At 44.5% G+C, this 12,944-nt stretch overlaps 1 protein-coding gene across 2 annotated transcripts in view; it reads left to right on the forward strand.

Annotated features, from left to right (window-relative positions):
• tbc1d19 (TBC1 domain family, member 19) overlaps nt 1-12,944 on the forward strand; it is a 41,737-nt gene that overhangs the window by 17,326 nt on the left and 11,467 nt on the right. Inside the window, exons 12-18 of one of the 2 annotated variants that reach the window (XM_067437333.1) lie at nt 1,591-1,665; nt 3,068-3,130; nt 4,794-4,878; nt 4,966-5,010; nt 5,188-5,220; nt 5,317-5,426; nt 5,546-5,637. In XM_067437333.1, coding sequence (XP_067293434.1) covers nt 1,591-1,665; nt 3,068-3,130; nt 4,794-4,878; nt 4,966-5,010; nt 5,188-5,220; nt 5,317-5,426; nt 5,546-5,637 — 503 coding nt within the window. The remainder of the gene's footprint in view (nt 1-1,590; nt 1,666-3,067; nt 3,131-4,793; nt 4,879-4,965; nt 5,011-5,187; nt 5,221-5,316; nt 5,427-5,545; nt 5,638-12,944) is intronic. The other variant, XM_067437334.1, reaches the window with a different exon arrangement.

The following is a 12,944-nucleotide window of genomic DNA, read 5'->3' on the forward strand; positions in this document are numbered from 1 at the left end:
TTTGAGCTAGTGCTGTAGATGTGGGCAGGACAGGAGCCGTGGAATGACAGAGGGGAAGAGGGGAAATCAAATGTTTTAAATGTTTCAGGGAGTTTAAATGTTTCAGGTGGAACAATTATGTAACCACTGATAAAAGCCACTGTCTGGATGACAGTAACCAGCTCTCATACCTATCCTAACAGCAAAAATGGGACAAATTCTCCTGTCCTTCTGGGTAACAATAGGGGCAAGGGCTTTTAGAAAGACTCGTGATTAGAACCTTAAAAGAGTCTTGAAGTGAAAGTTCACCCTAAAAGTAAAATGAAGAAAAATAAAATAATTTACTCACCCTGGTGTTGTTCTAATTTAGTATGACCTTCTTTCTTTTATGGATTAATGTCCTGCTCATGCTCATCCATATATGATGGCAGTGAATTTCATCCAGCATCAAGCTTTTTTTTTAAAGCTAAATTATCCAATCCATGTACCTTCTTCTCTGAAGTGAATATATCTGTTGTGTTCGTCGCAACAAGAAGTTATCGCATTCACATCTGTCAAATGTCATTCTGACATGTCATTAAGACAGAGTTTGGGTCCGGTGATATTTGAAGTACATGGATGCTGTTTTGGGATTTCTAGGCGTTGTATTTCATGTCATGTTTTCGTTAATCTTCTCACAGCTTATGTGCATTTTCTGGGAAACACGAAGTGAACTGCTGCGCTAACAGAGTCTTATAAACATGCACATCATTCAGCCGTGCACATACCAGCGGCCAAAGTCAGGACATTTTTCTCCAAACCCTATCGTATACCTTGGAATCTTTAAAAATCCATTATGCTGGTCGCTATTCACAACCAATACATAGACCAATGCTGGGCGGTTTTGTTGTTGTTGTTAAAATTTTCTTTTTGTGGCCCATAAAAGAAAGATGGCATTAGAACAACACCAGGGTGACTAAATTATGACTTCATTTTAATTTTAATCAATCAGTTTAAAATGAGAGGCTATTGAAAATTGTATATGAAAAGTTGTTTTTATAATTTTCCAAATAAGAACTTCCTTGGATGACTTGAAGCCAGGACAATTTAAAGTTAATGCATTTTTGACGTCAATGCCTTAATGATTCAACTCATTAATGTCAAGCTCATTTATTTAAATGCATTATATTGAATTTTTGCTACATTCATCTTTCTGTCAGTGAGCAAAAACTTGAGGTGATTAATAAAATTGGCATAACATTTGCATTTAAGTTATAAGTAACAATCATACTACAATAAAAAGATGCATTTAAATTTCAGAATAGAGCATTTAAGATTCATTTTTTTCTGTACCAGTCTATTTTGTACCATCCAATTTTTAAGCAAGATATTTTCAGCTGGAGATCCTGTTGAGAGCATGATTGAGTGATTGAAAGCGATCCTATTGATATGCTTCTTACGATAGCAATTTAATTAGTGAATTGGTTAGTATAATTAACTTAGCTGTAATGACAGGCTAGTCTGATATGCATGTATAGGTGCTTCTTTATCCATTATGTATTAGTTAAGCTAATTCAGCTGACTGAGATGAATTCACTTTGTCAGTTCTTTTGTTTTTATTTCATTAAACAGGTCATAACCCATTATGAACAGCTGAAAGCCAGAGTCATACATCATGGCCTGCTTGTGGACAACCTGATATATAAGGTACATTTACAATGCAGTTTATTTGATTCTCTTGAAATGATCTTGAATAGGTTTTGACCAATAGAGTAACAGTCCTGAAAGACTAATTTATTCCAAGATATATGCTTTAGGGCCAGTATATACCAAACTGAAGCAAAAAATAGCGGCAATGAAAGCAGACACTGGTTTCGGCTCACGTCAGCGGGGTCTGGGCAAAAAAGTTGTGCCTGAATACACTGCAAAATACAGCTGACATCGAACTAGCATGTACGTTCTATGCTTGCATGAGAGATAATGAGCCCTATTTTAACAAACTGAGCGCATGGTCTAATGCGCATGGTGCAGGACGGGAAAAACGGTCTGTACTCCAGGCGCATGGTCTAAAAGGGTTGTACCTAATCTCTATGTCTCTATGTCTCATAGTAATGGCTATGTTTTGAGTGTAACATGCAATAAACTAATCAGAGTGTCATTCCCATTCCCTTTAATTGCCAGTTGCACTTGCACCATGGCAGATTCTGTATTTACATGGCGGTATTTACTGAATAAACACTGAAAGACTAAACGCTTCTCCAGAGAGGAATTCTTTTTAATCTTTAAAAATGTGTGCTGCTGCGCATCCCTGTGTGTGTAATAAGCAGAGTGTATGAGCGGTGTGTAACCACCTACAGGCGCATATTACTAACACACCCTTTAAATAACACAAAAAATACTGCGCTATTAACCGACCAACAAAAATAGCTTAAAAGTAGCAAAAGTGCCTCGTTTTTGCCTCATAAAATAACTCAAAATAGCAACGCGCCAACAATACGCCTGAACACACCTTGTTTTCAGACCATGGGCGAACAGATGGGCACTAGTGCATTCGCTATTTAAACAACGTGGCGCTGGACGTGAAAATGATAACTGCGTCAGGCTGAAGCTAGCAAAAAAACTCTTGCATCCAATAACTGTCCAGAAGATGACAGTATTTGCCATTCAAATAAGGGAACATGAACTAGAAATGTGAATATCTGTGAACAAATCACTGCTTGCTTACCATTTTGACTATGAATCATGCTGATCAGTTTGTCTTCACTTCTATTAATTAAGCTACATATGGCCATGTTGTTATGAAAATATTTGCATATTGCAATGCTCTGAAAAGATGATGACGTTGTTTGCTTGCTTTGTCAATTTTGTTTTTGTTCTCCAATCAGAATGAACTCTTTTCCCAGTGGCTCAACGCCAATTCAGCATTCTCAATCGGCCGGACTGAAGCCGATAGAGGATCCGACTAAAGCCAAAACTAAAACTAGCCTGAACAATGCTTGTGCCCCAAAATAATAGAAATATATAATGGATATATTAAAAATGGTCTAATTTTACCTCACCCAGTGCACCCATTTCTAAATAAAATAAAATACCTGATTTTTCTTTTCAGGATGTGAAGCTCACTGCAAGTAATGACGATTACTACTTTGTGTTTGAGGACTATTTATATCAGGTGGGTGAATGTATGTCACTCTCAGTGTAACACATTTCACAATGCAATCTTTCAATCACTTGATTACAAATGAGATTTTCTCTAAGTGAATCATAAACAAGCTCTGATAATCAAAGAAGTAAAACAGTTGCCCAAGTTATTTTCAACATGACATTAATTGAGGTCTTTGTACGCACATCGCTGTAGACTAAACTACTGTGAGAAAGTTACCCATGGAAACCAATGCTCTTTCACTTCATGTACCTAAATCTGGATAGATACAGATAGGACTGGGTTGTGTAGTCTCACAAATAGACCTCTCTATAATATACCTCTCTATTCATGTGGAATTGATTAGTTGTTTATTATTATAGGAGCATTATTACTTCTCCACTGCTTAAAATTCACTTTCACCACAAAATCACACTTAAGTTTCATTTGCGTGTTCATTTTTCCCCAAAAAACAGGAAACACGCTGACATACATTGCCTTATAAATGAGGCCGTTTTTAGAAATCATGAGGGAAAAGTACACTCTTGATCTAGTTTCATAAATGGTTATGAAATATCTCAAAAGCAAGCAATTTTTATAGAGAGATTTTCAAAGTTGCTGTTACTGTTCCTCTGGACAACCATAAGTGTGCCTCTTTGCTTATTTCCTGAATTTTCGCTGAACTATACAAAATTGCAAGTGGTTTTGGGCTTCATGGGAGCACATTGTGTCTTCACTATGGAACGGTAATATGAGTTGCAGGTGTGAGGTGATAAAGGAGCCAAGCTACTTGTAAATATTGGTTTAGTGTGAAATCTGTGGGTCGTTCAAGAATTTCAGACACTGGGTGGTCATAATATGTTTTTGTTAGAGAGGTGATTACGATTCAATCAAATAGTGGTACTTGGTGGGGTATTAGCAAGAGAGAACAGATGTTCAAACTCTAAGGGCCAAATTTAATAAACAGGGCAAGTTAGCATGAGAGCGCAATCCCATAAAAGTGCCAATGGGAGTTGAAAGTTGTGCATGTGATCTATTGACGATGCACAAATTAATATGCCGGATAATGGCCAACCCAATCTATCAGGAGCAGCGCAAATGAATGTCTGGTTTAAGACGTGTTTTTTTTTTTTTTTTGTGGTAATAATGGCGTAAATACCAGTAAATTGACAAGCGCAAACCTTAGTAAATCACCTTTTATGATTAATTTAAATACTTTTCTCCCATAAATTTAGCATTTGAAAGGGAAACTCTTACAAATGCATATGCAATACGCCGCAAAATAACTGTCCGCACTTTTTCAGCGCTAGTTTCCCACTGTGTCTTTAATATAATATAATTTTCTATATTTTTTGAGGAAAATGTGAGTGGCCGAGCAAAACTAGCTACCACGATGCAAGGATGTTTTCAGTGGTTGCCAAATATTTTTTTAAATATGGTGTTTTATATTGCCAATTTGGTGTTTTCTGTTATTGAGTTCTGTTATTAAGCTTTTAGGTTGCTAGAATTGTATTCGGCCACTTATGGTTAGAAATCTTCAGTAATGCATTTAAAACAAATTAAGAAAACAAAGTTACTAAGAAACCTGCATCATGTGTGTTCCCCATGTGTACCAATGATACAAAGTGTGTTTTTAATAGTAGTCTGTGTCTGTTTGTGTTGGCAATTATAATTCCACTGTTTTTCTCCACAGGTCTTGCTTTGCTTTTCACGAGACACTGCAGTCCTTGAGCATTTCAACTACAACAGCGCTTCTCCACCTAAATCTTGTGTCCAAAGTAATGTCTTTGAATATTTATCTTTGTTGCACAGTTTTGATATCTTCCTTAGTTTATATTCAGTCTATAATGTTGTCCTTTTCTTAGGCAAATCTGGCTCAGAACAGTGTGCTGTGGTTTACCCCCCAAATGGTAAGAGAACCACTTTTATAAGTATTTGCACAATAGCATTGTGCACCATGTATTGGTTCATTTGTTGAATTTTCTGAAACCTGTTTAAGGGCATTTATTGGTTTAGCAGCATTACAAAACTTTTTTTTGTTTAATAACGGTAATCAGTATAACAGAATATGACCTCCTGTTTCGTAGGTGTCATCCCATTTCATGGCTTCTCAATGTACGGTGAGTATGAAGAAGTAGATAGCCTCAAATTGCTAAATCTTTTTCAAAATCTATTTTCTATAATCTAAAATCGATAATCTGTTTCCTGTGCTGCAGTTGCCCCTCTGTGTTTCTTATATAACGAGCCATCTAAGCTGTACAGCGTGTTTAGGGAGATGTATATTCGCTATTTCTTCAGATTACACTCTATCTCCTCCCATCCGTCTGTAAGTATCTCTTGGTGTGTGTGTGTGTGAGAGAGACTTAACTTGATTGCCTTTGTGTCACTTTGCTTAAGATGATGGTTTTCTCTGAGCTTAGCTGAATGTGTTTGTGTGTTTGTTAGGGTATAGTGTCTCTGTGCTTGCAGTTTGAGAGGTTACTGCAGACTCATCTTCCTCAACTGTTCTACCATCTACGAGAGATTGGAGCCCAACCGTGAGTTGACAATGCAGATTACTCTGCTCACTGAATGTTTTTTTTCTTTTACAGTGTATCTTGTATATTTAAATATTAGTGCTAACAAATTGACTAAACACGATAAATCGCATACAACATAAAAGTTTGTGTATACACTCACCTAAAGGATTATTATGAACAGCTGTGATGCAATGATCTAATCAACCAATCGCATGGCAGTTGCTTCAATACATTTAGGGGTGTGGTCCTGGTCAAGACAATCTCCTGAACTCCAAACTGAATGTCAGAATGGGAAAGGTGATTTAAGCAATTTTGAGCGTGGCGTGGTTGTTGGTGCCAGACGGGCCGGTCTGAGTATTTCACAATCTGCTCTGTTATTGGGATTTTCACGCACAACCATTTCTAGGGTTTACAAAGAATGGTGTGAAAAGGTAAAAACATCCAGTATGCGGCAGTCCTGTGGGCGAAAATGCCTTGTTGATACTAGGGGTCAGAGGAGAATGGCCGACTGATTCAAGCTGATAGAAGAGCAACTTTGACTGAAATAACCACTCGTTACAACCGAGGTATGCAGCAAAGCATTTGTGAAGCCACAGCATGCACAACCTTGAGGCGGATGGGCTACAACAGCAAAAGACCCCACCGGGTACCACTCATCTCCACTATAAATAGGAAAAAGAGGCTACAATTTGCTCAAGCTCACCAAAATTGGACAGTTGAAGACTGGAAAATGTTGCCTGGTCTGATGAGTCTCGATTTCTGTTGAGATATTCAGTTGGTAGAGTCAGAATTTGGCGTGAACAAAATGAGAACATGGATCCATCCTGCCTTGTCACCACTGTGCCGGCTGGTGGTGGTGGTGTAATGGTGTGGGGGATGTTTTCCTGGCACAATTTAGGCCCCTTACTGCCAATTGGGCATCGTTTAAATGCCACAGCCTACCTGAGCATTGTTTCTGACCATGTTCATCCCTTTATGACCACCTCCTCTGATGGCTACTTCCAACAGGATAATGCACCAATCACAAAGCTCGAATCATTTCAAATTGGTACTGTACTAAAATGGCCCCGCAGTCACCAGATCTCAACCCAATAGAGCATCTTTGGGATGTGGTGGAATGGGAGCTTCATGCCCTGGAGGTGCATCCCACAAATCTCCATCAACTGCAAGATGCTATATGGGCCAACATTTCTAAAGAATGCTTTCAGCACCTTATTGAATCAATGCCATGTAGAATTAAGGCAGTTCTGAAGGCGCAAGGGGGTCAAACACAGTATTAGTATGGTGCTCCTAATAATCCTTTAGGTGAGTGTATATGTATATGTATATGTATAGGCCTATACACAGATCAGGCATGACATTATGAACACCGACAGGTGAAGTGAATAACACTGATTATCTTTTCATTATGACACATGTTAGTGGGTGTTAGAAGCAGGAAAAATGTGCAAGCATAAGAATTTGAGTGAGTTTGACAAGGTTAAAATTGTTGCTAGACGACTGGGTCAGAGCATTTCCAAAACTGCAACTCTTGTGGGGTGTTCCCGGTCTGCAGTGGTCAGTAGTATCTATCAAATATATCAAGTGGTCCAAGAAAGGAACAGTGGCTCATTGATGCACGTGGGGAGCGAAGGCTGCCTGTGTGGTCTGATTAAACAGACAAACTACTGTAGCTCAAATCTCAAGAAGTTAATGCTGGTTCTGATAAAAAGGTGTCAGAATACATAGTGCATCGCAGTTGTGTTGCATATGGGGCGACATAGAAAGTGGAAACTGTGGGCATGTAGGCATCAAAACTGGACCACGGAGCAATGGAAGACGGTGTCCTGGTCTAATTAATCACATTTTCTTTTATATCTTGTGGCTGGTCGGTTGTGAATGTGTTGTTTACCTGAGGAACACATGGCACCAGGATGCACTATGGGAAGAAGGCAGGCTGGCGGAGGCAGTGTGACGCTTTGGGCAATGTTTTGCTGGGAAACCTTGGGTCCTGCCATCCATGTGGATGTTACTTTGACACGTACCACCTAGCATTGTTACAGACCATGTACACCCTTTCATTGAAACGGGTATTCCCTGGTGGCTGTGGCCTCTTTCAGCAGGATAAGCAGGATGCGCCCTGCCACAGAGCAAAAATGGTTCAAGAATGGATTGAGGAGCACAACAACAAGGTGGAGTTGTTGACTTGGCCTCCAAATTCCTCAGATCTCAATCCAGTCAAGCATCTGTGGGATGTGCTCAACAAACAAGTCCGATCCATGGAGAGAGACCCCACCTCACAAATTATAGGACTTAAAAGATCTGCTGCTAACATCTTGGTACCAGATACAAAAGCACACCTTCAGGGTTTTAGTGGAGTCCATGCCTCGATGGGTCAGGACACATTACTAGTGGGTGTAGACAAGGGCGCCGTAAAGGGGTGGAAGGTTAGGACGATTCTAAGGGCCCAGACTGATTTAGGGCCCAGAAGAGCAGACCCCCTTTTTCTTTTCTTATTTATTTTCTCTTTTTTATACATACATTAAATGTGCTTGGGCCCCTCATGCAGTAAATGTGTATTTTGTCCGTTTTGACCATAGATTTTATATTTAAAAAACGAATTTCAAAATGTCAGTCACAACCTTCTCCCCCCTCCCTCACAATGGTTCATTCCACCTGCGCGGTCCGCGCTAGCGTGAGCTCTTGGTTATTGCACTTGCTATGATGAAGCGCACACAGTGACACACGCAGGTATGTCACATCAAAAGTCGGGGCATCAAAAACGGAAAGAAGGAAAGAGAAGACAGAGAACGCCGAAGTCTACAGTATGTCACACAGTTTTTCAAAAAGAAAGGCAGCTTGCCCTATTCCTCTAACGTTATTCCAAAACTTTTAGAGTTAGCCTACTTATTTTTGTTGCTACATGACCTGCTTTTATCTAGCTAAAATAATTACTGAATTATAATTTACATCCAACAATACATCTCTGATGTGCTGTCTCCGGGTTATCATGTCTCGTAGACACAGATTCAGTGGCTGCTGCACACCCTTCTCCCACGCCCCCCGTCCCCGTCTCAAATGAACAAGGTGAGCCTGAGCGCGAAACTTTACAAAGATTGAAGCCTCTAAACACGTCTTATCTACTGTGTTCGCCACATGATGATAAACAAAAAGTAACCTACACGCTTCAAAAATTACAAAATCAGTTTGCCGTGTGTATGTTCTGTCACGTGACAGTGCTGCTGATCGATGCTGTCTTACTTGATGTTCTTAAAGTAGCACTAGGTAACTTTTCAACCTTCATAATATATTTTCAAGACTCTTGTGATGATACATCGACTTACAATAGGTTGAATGAGTAATGCCAAGACACACCTGGCATTACTCCTGGTGTGTCTTGATTTTGAGCCCTTTTGGCCTTTTAGCTATTTTTATTCCTTGACTGATTTAATTATGAGTTAGTTCTAGCTGATGTTTCCTGATTGAGCAGGTGGACCCAGCTTAAGCTTGCTCATGTAAAATATATGTCAATATGTGTACAATATGTTCTGTTGTGCTTGCAATTGCAATTGAGATAATAAATGTTCTCCCTTTTATGTAAACAAGTACATCTTTCTATATTTTTTTCTTGTTTTTGTAGGCTTTGTACTCATCTTTATTAGACATTTTTAGACATTTTAACTATGCAATGTGCTAAATATCTTTTTTAAAGTATACAGGGCATGTTTATTGGGTTAAATTTTATCTGTAAAAATTGTAGGGGGCCCATAAATTTTGTTCCCTTTCGAAAGGGAACTCGCGCTGCGTCAGCTGACGCTACGGGGAACGCCTTCAGCGTGACAGGTGTCTGAAATCGCTATCAAATCACAATCCTACTGACCGTCGGCAGCTGGTGATGTCATCACCGTGCGACCAGGAAGTATAAAAAGGCACCGTGCCAACATGACAACATCCTTTCGTCTTCAGGGACTGTTTTGTCTGGTTCGCTGGAAAGTCGTAAAATGAAGTGCACACGCAAGGTTAAGGGAGCGTACAGGAAGTGCGCTGATCCGTGTCCCAGGTTTCTTACGCCTGAGGACACACACACCCTTTGTGTGCTCTGCCTGGGGGAAGAGCACGCGCGGGTGGTTCTCGAGGGGGCCTCCTGCGCGAACTGCGAGCGTTTTCCCTTGAGGACGCTCCGCTCTCGCCTGGCCTTCTTCTCGAGGGAAGAAGAGCCAGCATCTGGGAGCGGTCCCGCTCAAGCTGAGGCTGAGCGGCGCCGTCTGTCCTGGGGCTCCCAGATGGACCTGGCTCATCGTCTAGAGAGTACAGTTCTCGCGGATGATCAGGCAGGTCGCGAGAGCAGGCTGACGGAGGAGGAGTCGGATGGAGACTCCTCCTCGTCGTCAGCTCATGCTCTTCCGGTCGATCAGAGGATGGCTGTGGATGTGGGGGAAAATGAAGCTGAGGCTGAATCCTCCCAGCCATCCTGCCCCGTGTATGGGGAGCTGTATGATGTAATGGGGCGCGCGGCGCTGAGAATTCAGCTGCCGTGGCAGAGAGCCAGGGGAGAGGCCGCCCGCCCAGACAGATTGGGCGATCGGTTTCTCCCCGACCATAGCCGCCCAGCTCCCGGGAGCCTTCCATTCCTCCCCGACCTTCACGAGCAGGTCGTGGGGGCATGGAAGAAACCCTACTCGGCGCGAATCCATCGGCATCAGCGGTTTAACTTCACTGATGTCGAGGGATTGGCCGAGGCAGGGTATGTGTCGATGCCGCCCATCGACGAGACGTTCGCGAACTATCTCGCGTCTGGGCGGCCATCGACACTAAGAGCTCCTGCCCTGCCGTCTAAACCATTAAAGACGACCTCGCGTCTTAACGGCAGGGCATACACGTCGGCGGGTCAGGCGGCGGCGGCCTTGCACACAATGGCAGTGTTGCAGGCCTATCAGGCCGATCTGCTGAGGGACCTCGATCAGGGGGAGGGCCTACCCCCTGATGCGATGGCTGAGTTGCGCCGCACCACGGATCTCTCTCTCCGGGCGGCCAAACACACAGCAGTCGCCATCGGACGGTCGATGGCGGCTATGGTCGCCACGGAGAGGCATCTGTGGCTGAACCTGGCGGACATCGGGGGGAAAGAAAAGGCTTTTCTCCTTGATGCCCCGGTCTCGCCCTCTGAGCTTTTCGGCACCTCCGTCGAGGCGGTGGTGGGAAAGTTCAGAGAGGAGAGGGCGCGCTCAGCGGCGTATAGAACGTGTATTCCGCTGAGGTCCGGGGCGGCGCCCAGGCAGGAGGGTGTCCCTGGCCCTTCGAGGTCCGAGGAGCATCGATTGGGCCAACGCAGCAGCGTAGCCTCTCGGGCGCCCCCTCCGTGGAGGAGTAGGACGCAGAAGAGGCGGGACACCCGCAACAGGAGGAGGGACATCGGGGAGAAGAGCCGCTTCCAGCGCCGGAAGCGGGGTGGTGAGTCTCCGCCCCCGAGGGCGCGGAAGTGATGTGAATATGTCCCCTCCTTTGTTTTCTGTTGTGTTTCTTTTCTCTCCCCGGGCGCGCTTCACACCAGGCCGCGCGGGCCGATGATGAGCGGATGTGAGACTCTGACGGCCTGCCAGGCCGGTGTGTGCTCTGCCCGCACACAGTGCATCGTCTCTGGGAATAGCGGGATTTCGCGGCCGCCTCCAAAATCGGCCTTGCTTGAGAATGAAGCGCCCCACCCTCAGGTTAGTGCGCCGAAGCATGCATGTTACATGAAGCGATGAGGCACGGAAGACAGCGGGTGAGTCCCCTTTTTAGGGCAAACATTCTTCTTTTTAATGCCGTATGTTTGGACTCTATGCGTCCCTGAGGGATATTTTGTCTACAAAAGATGAAGTAAAGTGTAACAGTGGGCCTGTAGTTCCCCGGTAAAGGTGGCTAGAACGATGTTTTGTATAAACACAGTGTGTTTATGTAGGTTGTACGTTTGCTTGTGTAGCAACAGTAGTTTATAAGGCTGTTTCTCTTCTGGATATGTGTAATATGAGCAGTTGAGGCCACCGCACATGCCGCGGGCATGTAGCGGCGATATAAACTGACGTATGTTCTCCTGGCGAACGTTTTTAGCTGTAGCCACCTCTGGGTAGCGTTGGCACCTCTGCTAGTGAAATATCTAGATTAATTTGTGAGGTTAGGCTAGCGCATGAACTACAGTAAGGTCTGTCCCAGCCCTATTTAGGGCCGTTGTGTGTGGGATTATCAGACCGATGCTAGTGCATCAGGTTGGCCTAGGCTGTTGATGGGATGACGGTGGCGTCTCGCGGTGGCTTATCGCCCTGGCAGTTGCCCCGGGCTCCTGTCGGTGGTCCCGTAGGAGCTTTATATCCCTACCCGGCCTCCCCGCAGTAGGGTCGTCTGGCCAATGCCCACCCCCCTTCTGCATTTGGGGGTTATTATTAATGCATAAAGGTGTTTAGCAGAATGAATCGCGACTCAGCCAGTGGTCGTGGGGACGGGGTAGGCGTCTCTTCGCGGTGCGCAGTTAGACTGGTTTTGCTAGCCCCGCCCCCCAGAGCTAGTGCGGCCGCCACTTCTGGGCGGCCCCCCGGCTTGGTTCAGGAAATGGCCGGTTATGTGTGTGTGTGTTCAATATCTTTCACTTTTTGCTCTGTGTCTTCTGCTTCACCTTTTAGGCTCGGGTCGAGCTGTACTTCGCAACCATCTGAAAGCATCGGTTGGTAGGATGCTCCCCTGGAGTCGAAACACTGTCACGGCTGATGCCCTTGCGCGGACGGCGGACCGCTGGACGACCAGACGGCCGCCCTGGAGGCAGGTGGCGTAAGTTGTACTCCCCTCGCTTTAGAGGGTTCAAGGCGCTTAATGCTGAGTGCACTGCTGTGGGCATTGTGTTTTAGGTCCACGCTGGTAGGCGCTGCCTGAGAGACTGCGCCGTCGCAGAAGGCTGCTATGGGCCGCTGGGGCGGACCGACTATAGAAGGCTGGCTGGCGGGAAATGCCAGCCGAGGCAGTCCGGGCAGTTAACTCTGGGTCAGGTGGTAGGCCTCAGTAGGCCTCCCTGCGGGTGAGTTCCGACGTCGTGGCCCATGTGAGCGGGGAGGGTTCTCCCCAACGATGTCGGTTGCAGTAGAAACCTCGTCATAAGTAGGCCCCTAACGGCCTCCCTGGGGATGAGTCCCCAGGTAGTGACTGGATACCCAGTCCTCATCAGCCAGCAGACAGCCACTGTCAGCCCGACTTTAAGGGCTCGCTGAGTTTCAGCACGCCTCACATGGCGTCCCCTGAGGGGGTGACCTAGGGTTCCGACCATTGGTTGACAGGATCTAGGCCGCTTGAGGCCGCCTGTAGGGTGAGTCCCGGTTCCC

The sequence above is a fragment of the Pseudorasbora parva genome, chromosome 1, assembly GCF_024679245.1.
Source record: "Pseudorasbora parva isolate DD20220531a chromosome 1, ASM2467924v1, whole genome shotgun sequence".
NCBI classification, from domain to species: domain Eukaryota; kingdom Metazoa; phylum Chordata; class Actinopteri; order Cypriniformes; family Gobionidae; genus Pseudorasbora; species Pseudorasbora parva.